The sequence below is a fragment of the Garra rufa genome, chromosome 13, assembly GCF_049309525.1.
Source record: "Garra rufa chromosome 13, GarRuf1.0, whole genome shotgun sequence".
NCBI classification, from domain to species: Eukaryota; Metazoa; Chordata; class Actinopteri; order Cypriniformes; family Cyprinidae; genus Garra; species Garra rufa.
In genome coordinates this window covers 31239239-31260316 of record NC_133373.1, presented here as the reverse complement: position 1 = coordinate 31260316, position 21078 = coordinate 31239239, and the positions used below count along the sequence as shown (strand labels likewise).

The following is a 21078-nucleotide window of genomic DNA, read 5'->3' as shown; positions in this document are numbered from 1 at the left end:
GAAACAAGGGCATGTAAACTTTTGAACAGGGTCATTTTTCAACTATTCAACTATTATTTTCTCTTGTGGACTATATGTAAATAATATATTGGATTTAGAACAAGATGAGGGTGGGAAAATAACAGGATTTTCATTTTTGGTAGACCAATTCCTTTGAATGCAGCTGAGAGTACCACGCTCTTATTAGCAGCTGAGAGCATAAATCAAATTAGCCTTAATATTTAATAAATGAATATGCAATGAGTCTGAGATTTAGGGAATTTTATAAATGACAGAAGTTTGCGAGGAGCTCTGCGGGAAGAGATTTGACGTAAGCCTGCTCGTAAGTCAGTGTCATTATTTCGCCGTCAATAAACATTAATTCACCGGTGACAGACAGTGAATGAGTTTGCTGAGCTCATCTTGGGTGTTAATTCCAAACTTTTATTTTGAAAAACCGCTCACGTCAAACATCTATACGAGTCACCTCCATCTCGCCCTTTCGAGAGGTGGCATGGATTTCCCATCATTGTATATCACCGCCGCTGAGAGGAGAGGACCAAACACACAGCGGCACTCTGAGATTATCTGTGTGTCTCCAACGTCTCCTGCTCTGATTTATCCCCAGCGCTCTCCCTTACTCATGCCAACCACTGCGGTGAGCTCGTTTTTCACAGCCTCTGCTTGGCATGTCTTTATTAGGAGCAGATTAGAATGTGGGGCAAAATAAGTACTGTCGTAGACCAGGTTTATGAAATTTTAAATAACATGGGGAGCAATGGAAAGCGCTCTCAAATGCAGGGTCATAAATATGATTGGGTTATACGGAATAATAAAATGTTTTCCCTCTATATTCTTAGTGGACTTTGCTGGAAAGGAAAAAAAAAATAGCTGCTTCTTTTTTTTTTTTCTCCCCTCACAGTTTTGGTATGAAAATGGTGCAAAAATCCATTCGGATGCACATCAGCCTGGGCAGAGGTGGCGCTTCACACTGGCGGGGTGTGGAATATCGCTCTATGTGAATATAAAATTATTCATTGAATTTATATTTAGTGTGGCAAACAACTCATCTTTGTGACTGAAAGAGGAGGAGGATATCACAGATGCAGAAAGCAATGAGAAACGTAATTGACTGATTGCGGAGAAAATGTGAAATTATTTCAGGCTTCCTCCTTGAATGACAGCATTTAATCTCATAAACCGCTCCGAACAGAACCCACGGATGATATTCGGTTGAAAACGTTACTGACACAATGGCCGATTTGAATATGTATGTCTGTGAATACATGCAGACTAATGCACAGGTACGTACGGATCCCGGAATCAGTTAGAAGCATTGAATATCTCAGTAGCCGCTCTTCATATCCTCTTTCACGTTAACACAAGCTCAGGCTGAGAATGCAGTGGTGAGCTGCTGCATTATGCCATTTTATACTCATATATTGATACTTCAGTTGGGAACGAGAAAATGGCCTAATCCACATATTAACAATGTGAGAATGTGTTTCGCTGGCATATAAGCCTTTAACGTTCATCTGTGCTGAAGAGTCTAATCTTTTTCCCTCCCTCTCTCACGCCCAGTCTGACAGTGACGGGAACTTAATATTGAACTCCTGGAAGATTAGCTTGTTTCTTCACTCTTCTCAAAGCAGAGAGTGTAATGCTTCATGGTGTCCGACAGATAAGCAAATCCGGTTAAATCCGTTCAATTTATTTTCAGTCTTAAGGAAATTACACATTATTTAAAGAACAATGTATTTTGGACAAATAAAAAAATGAAGAATTATCTGTTTATTGATTTTTTTAAACATCATTCAATAAAGTCTACATGGAGTCTGTTGCCACTAAATTATTTGCAGTGAAATGTGACCAACAGCCATGATTCTTTTTTTCTCCAAAATGGCAACATATTTTTATTTACTTTAACTTTTACTAAAATAACTAAAACTGAAATAATAATGTATAAAAACTACAGTTGAAGTCAAAAAGTTTACATACACCTTGCAGAATCTGCTAAATGTCAATTATTTTACCAATATTCAATATGTCGTACGTAGAAGTTGCCTGTTTAATCGATAAAACTGAAATGTCTTTCCACAAGTTTTCAGTGGACACAAAACTTCTGAAAATATGTTATAAAAAAATTAAATGTGATGCAAGTACACAATTTCCAGGTACACAACAGTATAAACTTATGTCCCTCTCATTTTCATTTTTAATTGCAAGTGGCGTCTAATAAACCAGTAGTTTCAACTGGTTTTGTTCCAGGATCCAGAACAATTTATGATACAAAATTAGAAGATTTATTAAGATTTAAAACAGAAGAAGGCTTAAATGCTCACTGATGCTTCAGAAGGAAACATGATGCATTAAGAGCCGGGGGTGAAAACTTTTGAACAGAATGGGGATGTGTAAATTTTTCTTGTTTTGCCTAATCATCTTTTTTTTTTTTTTTCAAAAGTTTTCACACCCGGCTCTTAATGCATCGTGTTTCTTTCTGGAGCATCAGCGAGTGTTTGAACCTTCTGTATCAGTTGCATATGAGTCCCTCAGTTGACCTCAGTGTGAAAAGATGGATCTCAAAATCATACAGTCATTGTTAGAAAGGGTTCAAATACAGAAAAATGCTGAAAAACAAAATAATTTGTGGGACCTGAAGGATTTTTCTGAAGAACAGCAGGCAATTGAACTGTTCAGGACAAACAAGGAACTCATGAACAATTATCACAAAAAAAAAACAACAAAAAAAAAAAAAACGCTGTGGAACATTCAGGTAACAACACAGAAAGTATTAAGAAATTTAAACTTTCGAACATGGTCATTTTTATAAATTCAACTATTATTTTCTCTTGTGGACTATATACAAATGTCTTTTATGTTAAATATGTCATTCAGGTCAGTACTAAATAAAAATAACATCCATTTTGTATGATTCCTCTTATTTTGTTAAAAGAATTAACATTTTGCAGATTCTTCAAGGTGTATCTAAACTCATGACTTTAACTGTATTTAAAAAAAAAAACTAATAAAAATAACCTACCATTTAAAAAAAAAGAAAAAGAAATCTAATTCAAAATATTAACAAAAACCTGTATCCCAGCACTAAAAAAACACATCTTAGAGTCAAAAAACATTTAGAAAGCAAATGTGTAAATTTTTCATATTGTGGGAAATATGCAGTTCATTGGAACATTAATAATTTACAATGTTTGAATCTGATTGTTTAATTTTGTATCATAAATTATTCTGGATCCTGAAACATAAACATTGATTTGAGAATGAGAGGGACAAGTTTAAACTGTTGTGTACCTGGAAAATGTGTACCTGTGTCACACATAATTTTCATAACGCATATTTTCTAAAGTTTTATATCCACTGAAAACTTGTGGAAAGACATTTCAGTTTTATCGATTGAGCGATCAACTTCTACGTACGACACTGAATGGACTGTACCTTCATCTCTCATAGCCTCACTTCTGCTCATGTCAGATTAAATACGGTGTCTGACTAAAGTCTATGGCTTTCTTGCACTTCATATTGAATAATAGCTGACTACGTAGCTGTACAGGATGAGGACTACATAGGTTTAGATGACAGGGCCCTTTGGACCTGTTATTCGTCTGGCCTGGTGAAAATGAGCAGCTCTGCTGTGTATTGAGTTTTAGTGAGCTGTCTGCTGGCCTGCTGAGGCAAAGAGTGAAATCTGATTATTCTACCTTGACAAGGTAAAGGTCATTATGGACAGGCTTGTATTTTCACCCTTGAGCTTCAATAATAGTCTGTGAATTCACAGAAATCAGACTGCAGTCCTATGAGCCATGAGCAAAAAGAGCATGTTTGTGTAAACGTCAGGGAAAATGAAGAGAGATCTCTGCGTCAAAATGTTGAAACTAAAAATTACTAACATATTTTTCTTACATACTGTAAGATGCAAAACCAAACTGAACAATTTGCTGTTTATGTAAGTTAAAAATATAAACATATGTAAAGCTGAAGCATTTTTACTAGTCGTCCCAGAATTTTGGATCCCATTGTATATACACAATAAATACATTTAAAGCTCTCCTTGTACATATGAATTTTTCCTTCCTTTCTCCAACCAGCTATAGAAAGAGAGCTTACAGCTCTGCAGTCCGGATTCTTTGATTGTTGTGGACAGCAGCTCCTCAGAGATAAACTTATTTTGACTTTTACCAAAGACTGGACTTCATCAAAAGCTGGCTAGTCTGCAGGAATAAAAAATCCCTGGGCTGTTATGATTTCATTCATGATGTGAAATAACTGTTCACATAGTAAGTGGCTTGAAACCAGACTGTACATGTAAGAGAAAAAAACATAAATGGTGGTAACATTATTGTAGAGCCAGTCTGTTTCTAAATTAAAATGACCAAATCTTAATTTAAACCTCTTAACCTCAAACCTCAATATAAAACTTTATCTATTTATTTTATAAATCTAATTATGTAAAATATTAAAATTCATTTTTATTTTCACATTTTTATGTCATTTTATGGTGTCTATACAGTATATCAATAATATAATACAATACAATACAATACAATACAATATATTAAATAATAATAATAATAATAATAATAATAGTAGCTGGGTCCAAAAAGTGGAACTATTTATTGTATTTTATTATTATACATTATATTATATCTTATTATAGAGGGTCAAACAGTGTTGTTATTACTAACTAAAACTGAAACTGAGAGATGAGTTGAAGTACTAAAATTACTAAAACTAAAACATTGATATATAAATAGAAATATCAAAAAAATTGGTAACACTTTACAATAAGGCTTATTAATCAACATTAATTGACTACATTAGTTAACATGAACTAAGAATGAAAAATACTTCTACATCTTTTATTAATCTTAATTATTGTTATTTTTTTGCATTTACTAATGCATTAGCATTAGTTAATGCACTACGAACTAACATGAACAATGAACGACTGTATTTTTATTAACAAACATTAACAAAGATTAACAAATAGTGTAATAAATGTATTGTTCATTGTTCTTTCATGTTAGTTAATACATGGACTAATGTTAACAAATGACACCTTATTGTAAAGTGTTACCAAAACATTTAATATTGACAAAAGCACATAACAAAATGACTAAAACTTAAACTGAAATTCAACAGAAAACTGACCAGTAATAAATGCTATAATAGTATCTAAACACTAAATTAACACAAGGATTAAATAAACAAACAAAAATGACTAAAACGTGCATCTTAAAGGGACAGAAAAGTTCCAGTAATGAAAGAATCATTGATATACAGCAGTATAAACTGTTCTGGCAAATGCGGCACGGCTTGGCAACTTCCAGGCCACTTCCTACACAAAGCCAGCAGTCTGATTACATTCTTTGCCTGCTTATGGCAGAATACCCTTGCAGCTGCAGGGCGAGATGGTATTTTGGGCCTGTGACATTGTGGATGTTGGTTAGCATTCAGCTCTTTGCCTCGAGGCCTGCTCTGCCTATGCAAATCTGCTTAATCAATGCAGGATATTTACCATGGCTCTGCTCAAAGATAACTGACAGCCCGGGTGAGCCGTTCCAGTGTCCTGCTGGGTACAGAAAGCAGGAGGGAACTACAGAGAGTGACAGAGCAGAAGAGGCCAGCATCTCAATTCAGCTGAATTTGGTTATTCCGGAAACCCTAAGGATGTTTATGAAAAAAGAAAGATATGGTCTTTTCGGAGATGTGATTACACAGGGTCTAGTCAAAGCCCTCTAATATCAAAAAAGCTTTGCATCAAAGGACAAAAGGGGCATAAACGAATGCGGAGATAATTTGAAAAGCTGTCTATCAGTGCGCCAACGGAGAACAGTTGGTCTAAATGCTCGCTGTCGCACACTGATGTAGACAACAAAGTTAACATCTCTTTTGCTCATGTGCATGTAATATTTCACTTGATGTGAATGAAAAAATGCCCTTGAAAATGTGGTTTAGTCGCTCTACATATTTACTATAAATAGGCGAAGCTATTGACAGACGTGTTGGGTGAAGACTTGATAGGAAGAGCTGATATCACATTATGTGGCCGTATAGAGCCAATTCAGCTGCGTGGAAGAATAAATGGATTCAATAGTCACCGCTGACAGTAAGGGCACTAAAACTGGCTTTTCTTGCCATTTGTGTCTCAAAATACAGCAAGAATGTGACCACTTAAATTTAAGCCAACATGCTCGTTTTGCATTCGACAGAGAATGCCAAAAAAAATATGATTTTATCATATTTAGCAAAATGACACCCGCAAGCTACGGGAGAAACTCTTTAGGAGCTAAAAGGGGTCACATGGCAAATGCACTGCATTTTTTTTCACCCTAAATTACCGTGCTGACAGTTTAGCATAAATTAGTGACTTAATACGAAGCATTTCTTAAAAGTATAAACATTTCTGAGGTGTAAAAGCTTAATAGTCTCAGTGCTTGATGAAAAGCTTCACAAATTTAGTGCTGCTGACCCGTAGACCCCCCCAAATTACCTATTTCTATTGATTCATTTCATTCCATTTGGCTTGTCTGGCAGGGTGATTTAATTGAGGTCAGAGAGCAGCTTGTGAACAATACAGGACATTTCATTAATAACACTGAAAGAAGCACGGTGTGACCACAGGAACCTAAATACATTAACACTGAAAGCCTATTATCAAGTCATGTGCAGCCCAGTTTCTCTTTATCTGCACTCAGTGCCCAACGGTTAAACAACTTGTGTCAAATATGGAGAAAAAACTATAGAGAAAGAGAAAAAACAGTCCTCTCATATATCTGGTATCAAATTGTTCAATGGTGGAAAATCTCGAAGAGGTCCTATTTACAAAATCTGCCAAAGTAAAGGTAAGCCGAAATTCACATAGCACCGGATCAGCTCATCCCCTGCCAAAAGTCTGTGCATGTAAATCCTGTAGATATAGGAGCAAGCGTGTGATTTACGCTCCAAACAGAAGCAAGATCATTCATTTCACAGGAGCCCCTCAGTCCTAATCGATTATACAGCACCAAGGAAAGTGCTGACGCTGGAATAATCTTTGAGATTTAGGAAGTTCCTCCTGTCATGTTTTTATGCCTCTTTTTGATTTAAAGATGTTGGTATGGTCAACATGTTTGATGCCGAGATTTAGCGGGAATCACTGGGAAGCGAGCTAACTCGGTCACAATGAAAAACAAAAGTAAAAACAAAAGTAATCCTGATGTCGCAATCACTGGGGAAAGAACTAATTCTGATGTCATAATCAGTGGAAAAATACAGTCTGATGTCATAATTGATAGATGATCTGACAAATCATAACACTGAACTCATGGTTTTGTTCAACAAACAAATCAGACAGGAGAGTAGATTAACTGGTGAACTTGAACTTGAAATTTTGTGTTATCTTTTGCACGGTTAAAATAAAATTTGTTGTTTCTTACAAAAAAAAAAAAAAAAAACACTGATGTGAGAACATGATGTGTAGTGTGAGAGTGGCATTGTTTGTCGGACATAGCAACAGTAACTAAGGAGGGCTGGTTTTTGCGAAGGTTCAATTGGTGGAAAAATAACTTATTCTGATGTCACAATCAGCAAAAAAAAAAAAAAAATGAAAAAAGACATTTTGATGTCATAATCACTGGGAAAATATCTATTTATGGTGTCATAATTGTTGAAAAAAAAAAAAAATCATTTGCTGCGTCCCAATTTGCCTACTTATACTATGCCCAAAAAGTATGTACTCTTTTTGTGAAGAAAAAGTGCATACTTTTGAGTATGTAGCAGAATAGTAGGCAAGCTTTGGGACATACTACTTCATCATAACTGCTTCTTTAACGGATGCTCTGTTGCTTAGTTACCTGAATCCTGTCACTGTTTAAACTGCCCTGTCAATCATCACAGTTAACATTATCTACATTTCATTTCATTTCATTTCCTACCGTATTAGAGAGAAATGAAGAGGCACGTTCTTTCATGAGTCTTTTATGCCGAGAACTCTGCTCTTGTGTTTGCATAATTATGCATTTAAACGTTAATGACCAAACCTATCATTATTAGTTCATAATGTTGCTGCACATGAAATATAACGCGGATAACATTAAAAAAAATATATTTTTTATCAGGTTACACATTGATTATTTATCACTCAAACCCCTTTCTCTACCTGTACGTTGGACGTGCATATCCTCCATATTTGTAGTTTTTTTAACAATTTTTATGCATGTTTGTAGTTCTAATCGAATCCTCGTTCACCTCGCAATGTGTTGTGGGCAATATTAGCCGTTAAGAGTGCGCATTGATCCGCACTTCGAATTACGAAGTTAATTAGTAGACCATCCGGGAATCTTTGGAATACTTTTTTAAACATACTACGATTTGGCATACTAATTCTATTTTCGAATACTATTTTAGGACGGATAGTATGCGAATTGGGACGCAGCAATTCTGTCACAATCAGTAATTCATTTTAATGTCATAATGACTGGGAAAATAACTATTTATGGTGTTATAATTGGTGAAAAAAAAAATCATTGTCATTATCAGTGGAAAAAATCATTCTGATGTCACAATCGGTGGAAAAGACATTCTGATGTTATAATCACTAGGAAAACGACTAATTATGATGTCATAATTAGTTGAAAATAACTAATTCTGATGTCATAATGAGTGAAAAAATCAATCTGATGTCACAATCGGTGGAAAAAGACATTCTGATGTTGTAATCACTAGGAAAACAACTAATTATGATGTCATAATTGGAAAATAACTGATTCTGGTGTCATAATTATAAAAAAAAATCATTCTGATCTCATATTCAGTGGAAAAATAAAGACATTCTGACGTCATAATTGGTGGAAAATAACTAATTCTGATGTCATGATCAGTATAAAAACATTCTGATGTCATAATCAGTGAAAAAAGACTACTTTTGATGTCATAGCGGAAAAAGACATTGTGATGTCATAACCACTTAGAAAACAACTAATTATGATGTCATAATTGGTGGAAATTAACTCATTCTGATGTCATAGTCAGTGGAAAAATAACTACTTCTAAAGTCATAGTGAAAAATACATACTGATGTCATAATCATCAAGAATATAACTAATTCTGATGTCATAATTGGTGAAAAATAACATTGATGTCATAGTGGAAAAAGACAATCTGATGTCATAATCAGTGGGAAAACAACTAATTCTGATGTCATAATTTGTGGAAAATACTTTTGATGTCATAGTGGAAAAAGACATTCTGATGTCATAATCAGTGGAAACAGAATTGATGATGTCAATCACTGGGAACAGAACTACTGATCATTTCAAAATCATTGGAAAAAGGTAATTATGATGTCATAATCACTTGGAACAGAATTGTGATGTCATAATCAGTGGGAAAAGAAGTAATTCTGATGTTATTATCAGAGGGAAAGTAACTAATTATGATGTCATAACCCCTAGGAACAGAATGAATTCTGATGTCATAATCAGTGGGGAAAAAACTATTGATGTCATAATTAATGGAAACAGAACTAATGCTAATTTCATAATCAGTGGTATCACAACTAATTCTGGTGTCAAAATCAGTGGGGAAACGACCTAATTCTGATATCAAGATGACTGAGAACAGAGCTAATGATCAATGCTAAAGCTGATGTCATAATGCTGATCTGAATTAGGGGCCGTTCACAGGTCGCGCCTAAAAACGCGTGGAAAACGCTAGGCGCGCCGCTTTCTTCCTTATCAACAAAGCGCTCGGGCGCTTGCGCCCCGGAAGCGTCTGCCGTTTCTAAGCAACCATCAGCTGCGCTCTAGCTCCAAGCCTATGCGTCTCCATGCATTGTTTCTTAGCGTCAAAATAATGGGGGCTTGACAAATCATAAAGTTCAAGAAATCCCTGGACCACAATGATGAGCTGCTCCTCCATGTTTCTGCTGAGGTTTCAATGTAACGGAAAAACATGAGGAAGCTGATTGGTTAGTTCATGTCACATGACCTGCGGTGCGCTTGCGACATTCTGAAAAGTTGAGATGTTTTTAATTCGATGCGGCGCGGACGCGCCTGGAAAAAACGAGCGCATTTGCGCGCGCAAGCCGCGCGTCTCCATTTGAAATAACGAACTTGCGCGCGCAAAAGACGCTTCATGTGAACGGCCCCTTAGGCATTCTGCATCCAAAAACAAACAAACAAAAAAAAAAAAACGGCAAAGAAATAGTCTAATAGTTTTGTTTTAACAACATTTGAATCATGCTGATATAAATACAGTGCGATCACAGCTCTCGGGTTTGGAACGTACAGGTAGAACTTTGGTGACTAATTGAATGGATGAGACAGTCTGATTTGGCAAACCAAACAGGTCTAATTAAATGAACTATCCAATTAAATTATTTAACAGCAGTAAGACAGAGCAGAACAATGAATCAGAAATAGCTTGTGTGGCAGCGAATATTCTTTCCAAATCACACTCTTGATTTGCTTGTAGGAGGTGAGGAGTTTTTCACCTACACGGGAAATACTGTAAACGTCTGTCATTGTGGCTCGACTAAAATATGTCCTGCTCTAAAAAGGTTTGCAAACAAATATGTTTACAAAAACAAAGCATTGTATGAAGCAGAATGGGCTTACATTTAATTATCTGAAGAAGACAAGTTGTGTCACGTCAAAAGGTAAGTTTAGGTAAGATGAATCAATGGCAAATTTTTTAGAAAGTAGTGACATATGATCATGTATGGTCACAATATAACAATACACTGCTTACTAGCAGTTTGATAGATTAAGGGGATGACACAGTTAACCCAAGACACATCTTTCTCCATCCCTTTTATTATTAAAATGAGATCTCAAGCATCTTTAAGAGGTGATCAGCACTTATTAAGATAACAGTTCCACTTACTATGCAATTAAGATAAAAGAAAATATCTAGTTAGTCTTTTTAGTCATCTTAACCCCAAATGATTCAATGTGGCCTCAAAAAAGGAGGCAGACAAAAGCAGACATTAAAACAAAAGTTTGCTGACTCTGGTCCTCAGATAATCATCTCCTTTTATCCCTCCTGTGGGTTTCTCTGGCCTTGATGCTATCGTGTCTATCTCCACTTTGGCAGTACAAGGAGTGAACAGCTTGTATTACAAACTGAATCAATAAGAAGGGAGAAGATCAGTTTCAGAATGATTCAGAGAGTTCCACCTCTCTGATGACAGCCATTTGACATCTTATCGCACATCGTGTTTTCTCCAAGAAAAAGGCCTGAGCGATAACATGGGCGTATCTATAGGATGAAAGGACATTGAAGGCTTAGCACAGAGACAAAAACATGGGATCTTCTTCTGAAGGAACACAATGTTTCAGCAGTTTATGAATTCGAAATGTAATATGAATACATAAAATGTAAGATCAATTACTATATATACTAGTGATGCGCGGGTCGTCTCATAACCCGCGGGCCCCGCGGGTAACCCGCGGGTCGGGTTGGGGCGGGTAAAGAAACTGTCACTTTATTTGCGGGGCGGGTTGGGGCGGGTCATTAAAAACAAAATAAAATTTAAAAAAATCAATGTATGTTGCGTGCAATCCCCTATAGCCTATATTACATATTTGGGAATATCTATTTTCATATTTTATTAAGTTCTTTAATAAGGTTATCAACACGTCACGTCACGAAAGCGCCAAGCAGCTCCCGCTGCCAGCCACAAGCGCATCAAGCGAACTCACATTCAGCTCTGCTGGCCTGGTGCTATGCGTATTTAAATCTCCTCTGATGCGCATTATCCTGCATTAGCCAAAATCATGACAGTCAACCACATCCAGTCATATGTGAATGAATGTAAATATTCGCTAAAAACACACAATAAAGACAGCAATGATGTAGTCAGGACTGTGGCGCCGGCTTGCTTTGAAATGTATTGCGCCCGCTGCGTCCTGCACCCTAGTCATTTTAAACAGTACATAATAACGAACACAATATCTTACAAATAAAAAGAAGCAGATTTTCATGATCAGAACTTCCTTAAACCAGTGTACCTTTAAACCTTTCAGTCCAAGGATCCAGTAAACGAATGCGTTCAAATAGAAAGTTCAAACCGATATTCATAAATGAAGCATATATACCCACATTTCTTCCGGCACCACTAACGTTACACCACTGATTATCTTGTTATTAATATGATTTGATTTATGGTTCATATTCATAATCGTACAGTATTGTTGCCAGTTTAAAGGGCGAAAAGCACTTTCGGTTTTCATTTGCATTACAATGCATAGTATGTCTATTTAATTGTCGCGGGTGCGGGGCGGGGCGGGTTGTAAAAATAGACACAGTACTGCGGGGCGGGCTGGGGCGGGCCAAATAATTTCATAATTGCGGGACCCGCGGGTTGAAAAAAACCCCGACCCGCGCATCACTAATATATACTAAAAAGTCTTAAATAGTATTTTCCTGTAAAAACATAATATAATAATCTTTGTTTTATATACAAGCTGGTACTACATTACTATAACATTGAAGGTTAAAAACTGATTTGTATATAAATCAGTAATTGTATAGTAATCAGATTTAGACCATTCATATGTTTTTAAGATACTGAAAAAAGCACAAATGTCAGGGTATGTCAAAACTTCTTCAGGGCCCCAAAACACCCTCAGACCCCAGAGGGTTAAATTACACACAGTAAAGTTTTTACAAATAATAAAGTTGTAATACTAACTAACTTCAGTTACAAAATTATATTTCTACTTCGATTCGTTTTTTGAAACATAAACATTGAAATGGTGGCTGTCATAAAAACTTTAAAACATTAAATATCGATGCACAGTAAAAATGATAATAAATATGTTATATGTGCATTTATTTAGCAAAACGCTTCTCTCTAGAGTTCATTTATCTAACTGACTAATGAGTTTATGGTCACTGAATGTTTTTTTTTTCTAAGATACAATGCCTTGCAAAATTCATTTTCTTTTCATGTTTTGTTACATTGCTACCTTATGTTAAACAAGATTCTCTGGTCTGATGAAGCTCAATTCCAAGCATCATATTTGGAGGAAACCAGACACTGCTCATCACCTGCATAGTAGAATCCCAAAAGTCCCAACTTGTCAGAGTAGAAGGAAATCTCAACACAGCAAAATATAGAGAAAGCCCTAATGAAAACCCAGTCTAGAGCATTCAGAACCTCAGACTGGGCAGACGGTTCACCTTCTAATAGGACAATGACCCTAAGCACATGTCCTTGAACCTAATTAAGCATTTCTGGAGAAACCTGAAAATGTGCATCTGCCCCATCCAAGACGAAAGAGCTTGAGAGGTGAAGAGGTGAGGTAAAGAATGGCAGATAATTGCCAAATGCAGATGTGCAAAGCTTGTTGCATTATACCCAAAAAGGCTGTAAAGGTACTTCAAGTAAGTACCACGTTAAGGGGTATGAATACTTATTTAAGTTTTTTAATTTTCACAAATTTGCAAAGTTGTCACAAATCAGGTTTTTGCTTTGTCATTATAATGTATGGAGTGTAGATTGATGTGAAACAACAAAACGTGTAAAAAATTAAGGGGTTTGAACAGGGCGTTGCTAGACCCTTTTTACTGGGGCACATTAAACTACATGCAACAACTGATTTAACGAGTAATGGGGGCCTGTGCCCCAGTAGAGCATTAGGTCTAGCAACTCGCCTGGGTTTGAATACTTTCGCAACGCACAGTAAATGTGATGGTTAAAATGCGGTTAAAACACTGACTGAGCAATTACATGAGACAGGATATGGATTTCTTAAGATGGACCCTTTCTTTTAACATACTTTTGGATGTTCATTCATGTTTTTTTTTTAGATTATCACTTAACGTGCGCTTTGTGTTGCCACTTCTCTTGAACTGAGGTGCTACAGCGATCTATCACTCAACATTAAACAGTGCCAAAACGACATTTATTGTTTGAGTACTGTAATAAAATGAACAGAACTTGAAATCTGAGACTTGTTTCATATCAAAAGTAACAAAGCGCAAAGCTTATTGTGATTTATTAGATGGGAGGAGCCCTACAAGGTTCCAGTCATTATCTGTAAACAGGCTAGACTTAATTGATTGGTATATACAGTATGTTTTTATTCAGACTTTAGAACATTCACAATGTTTTGTGGCTGAATAAATGTGTAAACACTTCCTTCACTGAAGTACATCTTTCCCTCTCTTTCTATTCTTTGTATCTCACCTGGCTATTGACTTTCTAAGCTCTCTTTGCTCACTAGCTCTTTGCACCAGAATGGCCTGCAGCAAGGACTCACTCCAGAACACTTCATTTTGTTTTGTACTCATGACTTTTTTTTGTGCTGCACGGCAAACTATAATCGTCACGAGCTTACGCTGAAGCTTTCAAACAGCCGCCGTTCATCTTCCTGTTTACACGGGAACGGTCTCGCGCCTTATCTTTAATCACTTTCAGGCTGAGGAGGGCAAGGTCACATGGGACCTTATGACAAACTATCTCCCTGAGCACTCCTCTTTGTGTCCTCGCTAAAATTAGAAAGCAATACGCAGTTTGTTTCAATTATAGATTCAAATCTAAAGTGGCGTCTTTTATTATGCCGTGCCTGTTTAATTTGAAGAGGGGATGGAAATGGTCTTGGGAGATAGAGAGGTGCGTGTGGTAATGTCTGGTTGATAGAGGCAGAAGACAGAGCAATGGCACAGGAACATTGGGTTCAGACGGCATGTACAAGTCTGATTTCATTAACTAGATACCTTGATATCAGAATATGAGGAATCTGTCCTCTTGAGAAGACTTTTTTTTCTCTAAACATTAATAGTAATAAATTTTGACTCGTACAGCACCTTCCAGGCATAAAATGTGCTTTAGAGAACAGAGGATAAAAAGAGAAGTAAAAAAAGTATAAAATCCAAAGATATACTTTTTCCAAAATATTTTCATATGCAATCAAAATAAATGTTTTAAACTTTATTCATTTAAATTATGCATAATAATATAATAAGGAAAATTGTATTTATCTGTTTAATTTATTCCTATAAAAATATCTAATAAAAAAAAAAACTTAGATATGATCAAATTAACAACTAAATATGAAAACTGCTAATTCAAATTATGTCTAAAAATTAGTAATTACTATTATTTTAATTAATAAGTCATTATGAATTATACATTTATCAGATAAAAGTAAAAAAAAATGAAAAATGGTGTGGGTATTTATCTGTTATTTTTTATTAAATCTAATCAAATTAATAACTAAATATTTAAATGCTACTACTTCAAGTTACGTGTAATAATAATAATAATAGTTATTATTTTCCAAATTATTATTAATTAGAAATGACTTATAACACAATCTAGATTTTCAAAATGAAAATGGTATGGGTATTTATCGGTTTCATCCATTTTATTAAAAATATAAAAATATTTTTTGATCAAATGTAATCAAATTAATTACTAAATATTTAAATGCTATTACTTTAAAATTATGTATAATAATAATAATAATAATAATAATAATAATAAATCATATCACTATTTTAAAAATTATTATTTATTAGAAATGATTTATTATATAAAATAGATTTTCAAAAAGAAAATGGTATGGGTATTTCTCTCTTTCATCCATTTTTAAATTAAAAATGTAATAAAATTAATAACTAAATATTTAAATGCTATTACTTAAAATAATAATATTAATAATAATAATAATTATTATTATTATTATTATTTTCAAAATTAATAATTATTAGAAATTATTTACAATTCAAAGTAGATTTTGAAATTGAAAATGGTTTGGGTATTTATCTCTATTTTTTATCTCTATTTATTTAATTTAAATTATTAACTCACTGTTTAAATGCTATTACTATATAATAATAATAATAATAATAATAATAATAATAATAATAATAATTATTATTATTATTATTATTATTATGGATGAATAATAATTATGAATGAATAATAAGAAATTATTCATCCATTTCATTAAAAATATAAAAATGTTTTAATAAAATGTAATTAGATGTAATTAGATATTTAAATACTATTCCTTTATGTATACTACTACTACTACTAATAATAATTTTCAAAATATTTGCAATACAAAGTAGATTTTCAAAATGAATCTCTTTAGTTTTGATTTATCTCTTTAGTTTTTTTTTATTAAATTTAATCAAATCAACTAAATATTTAAATGCTATAACTGTATGTATAATACTAATACTAATATTAACATTAACAATTATTATTATTATTTATTATAAATTATTTACAACACAAAGTAGACTTTCAAATATTTATTATATATATCAGTTTCATTTATTTTATTAATTCTCTTAAAAATGTTCTTTTTCTATTAAAACTTCGTTGTATTAAAGCACTGCAATGATTTTGCATATCTATGAAAAGTGCTTCAAAATTACTTCTGTGATTGTTGGAATAAAGAGGAAAATCTTTGCCGAGATGCAGCCTAAATGCTACTGCTATTGTTATGCAAACGTGTCCGTTCCCAATAGCGTCCCTTGTTTGTTACTTTTATTTGGTATCACACCTCAAGAGGAAATAAATTGGAGTAAAGTGAAACTCGATTCACATTTCAATACACTACCGTGGCCAGGAGATTGGACTCGCATCATCTAACCAAGGAGCGCCTTGATACGGCTCCCATAGCTTTAGCGCTTTTAACTATGGCTGCTGCGCATTTCAATAAATCAAGGCCGCCGTCTCTTAGGGATAGCGACGTCTGCCCACGCGTAATATCCTGGTCCCACGTGGCTCGTCAGCACCTTCTGAAACGTATCAGTCCTCTGCACCGCAGCCGTCTGTCGGCCGCCTCCAACCTCCATATAATTGGATTCTAAACACAACTCTGGAGAAATATTAGTCTTTATTGTGGTAGTGCAGCAACTCCCGTTGCTGACAGTATTTTTTCTGTCTCAGTGGATCATGCGGTTAACCCCTGAACTGTCTGCCAGCTCTCAAGCTGAAGAAAGTGTACAGCTTTTAGCTTATACTAGCTGTACTTTACGTGTTTTCTATCCGCAGACTGTTGTGCATACACGGTGAAAGTCAGCATATGCATTTTTGTTTAAACTTCTTCCATTTAGATCGAAGCTAAAATCTGTTTGCTTACGTGATAATTAGAAGCTGCGGTCCAAAACTGCTAAGCCTCTGTTAACTCTACATTTCATTCATGAGGAAGCAATTAATATGCAAAAATATCCATTAGTTGTTCCCATTGTGGACAATTACGAGGGTCCCAGTGCGGCGGCTTAATTAAATCCACAAAAAAATGTTGTTTCCTTGAGGTACATCACAACGCTGCGGTAATTTGTTTGTTTCTCGACATGTCCTCCCAGTAACAACACAGCAAGAGATGCTAGCTGCTGTGCACAGCAGATGCACGGTGACAGATAACAATCCTTGAAATTGGCCACATACGTGTCTTACATAGATTCAGTGTTTTACAACTTAAAAACAGGAGCGTAAATAGTTATCAAGATTTGCTGCGCTAAATAAGCATTCAGTAGCAATTCATCTCTAAATCACATTAAATCAATAGTCCACATCAAAATAAAAACCCTTACTCACATAATTTACTCACATTGATTTTGTTCCAATTGTGTATCAATAAATGTTGACTGGAGCGCCATAAAATATCATACAAATATCATGGGATGAAACCAAGACCTCTGAAGCCATAAAATCGCTTGTCTGACAAACAAACTTATATTTAAGTCATATTTCACTGATAATTTTCACCTCCAGTGGGCTGTTAACCCTTGAAACTGTATCACTGAGCCAGTGAGTTAAAGTCGAGAACTGGATCAGTGAGATTTGAGAACAAATGATTCACACTCCCTGCTGAAAAAAAAAAAACAACAACAACAAAAAAAACAATATAAACCATGATGTTTCTAATGGTTTCCACTACAAATACCATTACAAATACCATCAAGTTTTAACCACAAAAAACATTAAAAATGGTTTCCTGTAGTGTGGTTTGGGACATGTTCCATTAGGATTTAGTGGTTTTAACAAGCCACCAATAGAAGGTGACCAATTACTAGTACACTCTTAAAAATAAAGGTGCTTTAAAAGGTTCTTTACAGCGATGCCATAGAGGCACCATTTTTGGTTCCACAAAGAACCATTCAGTCAAAGGTTCTTTAAAGAACCATCTCTTTATCACCTTTTAATAATCTGAAGAACCTTTTTGTGAAACAGAAAGGTTCTTCAGATGTTAAAGGTTCTTTATGGAACCATTTAGACAAAAACAGTTCTTCTATGGCACCTTTATTTTTAAGAGTGTAGAGACCAACAGGCACATTACAGTTTCCATTAAAACCAGCACAATTCCTATTATAACCAGTTAAGCCATTACAAATTCTGTGATGGTTTCTATTGGGTTTTCTTTCAGCAGGGACTGGTTTAGGGCTGTCATAATTTCTCGATTCAAATCGAGTACTTGATTTTTTTTAAATCGTCAATTGCAATTTGTCCACGTCAAGTTAGCATTATTAGACCTTATATATGATATATTACACCCATTTCAAAATCATAATAAAGCATAAGGCTATTGCAAATTCACAAACGCTACCATTCAATTAAATAAATACATGCACTGCATGTTTGATTCACAGTCAGTGCTGCTCACAGTAAATGCCATTCACAGTAAATGCTGCTCCACATGAACTGTTATCATTTACATGTGTGGAGCGTCTCAAACTCTGTCTCTGCATATTGTTGTGAGTTTGGACTTATTATAACATTCATCTGGGAATGCAGTGTGCGCCATTTCGTCAGATTTGTAAGGTAAATCATTTGTGACCTTCGACCACAAAACCATAAGGGTCAATTTTTGAAATTGAGATTTATAGATAATCTGAAATAATAATAATCATCTGAATAAATAAGCTTTCCACTGATGTATGGTTTGTTAGGATAGGATAATATTTGGCCGAGATACAACTATTTAAAAATCTGAAATCTGAGGGTGCATTAAATCAAAATATTGAGAAAATCGCCTTTAAAGTTGTCCACATAAAGTTCTTAGAAATGCATGTTACTAATCAAAAACTAAGCTTTGATATATGTTTGGTAGGGAATTTACAAAATATCTTCATGCAACATAATCTTTACGTAATATCCTAATGATTTTTGACATAAAAGAAAAAAAACAATAATTTTTACCCATATAATGTATTTTTGGCTATTGCTACAAATATACCCGTGTTACTTAAGACTTAAGGTTTTGTGGTCCAGGGTCACATGAGAATACATCAATATCTTTTTCCATATGCTGTTCAAACACTCGAACCCTCGCTCTGAGTTTATACGTTTTGATGTCCACATATTTAAGAAATTACAGTGGCTGTAGCATTTCTGTCATAAAGAAATGGGCAAATATTAAAGATTAAGTGCCATTTGAATGACATTTGAATGTATATTAGCTCTATTTTTTATAATACATTATGTATTTTAACAGTTTTGATCAATAAAACCATATGAGTACTTGCTTTTGCTACTTTATTTGAATTAATTATTATTGCCTCATTGCTATTATACATGTAGGTCTATTTATTTTAAGTAATTATAACGGCTTTTGTTTGCTTAAATCTATTTTTATTACCACAAAAAAAAAAAAAAAATGTGATTAATCGTCAGAATAATCGTCTGATTACTCAGTTACTAAAATAATCATTAGTGACAGCCCTACACTGGTTTTGTAAACTGGACTAACTGATCCATTGAGGAAAAACTGAAAAAAAAAAAAAAAAAAACTGTTCATGACTGTTAATTTATTCAAGTTGAAAATGGTTAAAATTTGAGCCTGTTCTTCACAGAAAGCATACGACTTGTAACACTTACAATATACATAGCACCACAAAAGCATCACTTTTAATATTTTTATGGAACTTTTTGGTCATTTGTGAGCTTAAGAGCCCCAGTCCTAATTCGTTTTCATGACATTAAAAAGAGTATTCAGGATACTTTTCAAAGAAATTATTCTTGTGTGTTCACAGAAGCTAGGTACACTTTTCATTTCTGAAAGAGCTATTCCTTTAAAATATTAAAATTGCAAGTCAGTTTTAAAAATTGTGTCCTTTCTCATTGTTTTAAACACATTTACAACATCTTCACAACAGGTACCTCATCAAGTCCCATCTTACTCCATTATGCTCTTACACACAGTATAAGCCGAAACATTAATAAAATCAACACTACCGTAATATGCATTATCCATCCTAATGCCCAGCACATTAAATCATTCTGTCGGGGATCCTGTTAAAAGCAAATAGAGCACTTATGACAACATGGCTGAAAGTGGGCTAATTCGAAGAGAAAATCCTTTGCTGTGTCTCACCAAGGGTTTGATCCCCTCAGGCACACAGTTCTTTAATGTACTAAATTTCAGCAGTACAGCAAAGGAAAAGGATTTGATGATTTTGGGATGGAACGACCATAAATGCCCAAAATCCCTCCTATTAGAGGCGAAAGGACGTATGAGACCAAATGTAGTCCCTCAGCTTTCCGACATGAAATGAAATCGCTGTCCTGAAATACATATCATCATCCCACCTCTCTGATATGAAAATGTGTGCAGCTCAATTAACCTACCTTACATCAATGATTCAGATGCCCAGAGGAAAACACACCCCTCATGTGTGAGGTTTACCATCAATCCAGCCAGGCGAATAATCTCGGATACATTAATGAAATAATGATAGACCTCGAGGTAAAGTAAAAAGTCAATTTTACAGACTTCTTCCATGTTACCACCTAGCTGGGGATTCTTTTGAACATTATCAGATATTAAATTCCCTAATTTTCTTTCCTCTTTATTAAAAAACACAATGTTTTGGGTTTCTAATCTTCTAAAGCTAGTTCTTCAGTCAGCATAAGCCAAGAAATCACGCTTCGCTACATCTTTTTTGTTTCTGCACCTTTCCTAAACATGATTAAAACAAGAAAAACCCTTCCTTGTGATCTGTCTCTCAAGACTCCTCTTCCAGACGGATTTCTTTGAAGAACAGCAGAGCGTACTTAAGCAAACCTCGAAAGAGTTCTACGCTGAGATCCGCACAAGCCTGGCGTCTCTGTCTCTACAGCCCTGGTCTTAATTAAGC

At 34.7% G+C, this 21078-nt stretch overlaps 1 protein-coding gene across 1 annotated transcript in view; it reads left to right on the top strand.

Annotated features, from left to right (window-relative positions):
- Positions 1-21072, top strand: part of sccpdhb (saccharopine dehydrogenase b) — a 27900-nt gene extending 6828 nt beyond the window's left edge. Inside the window, exon 8 of the mRNA XM_073852764.1 lies at positions 20965-21072. Within this exon, the coding sequence (XP_073708865.1) occupies positions 20965-21072 (108 nt within the window). The remainder of the gene's footprint in view (positions 1-20964) is intronic.
- Positions 21073-21078: the final 6 nt, after the last annotated feature.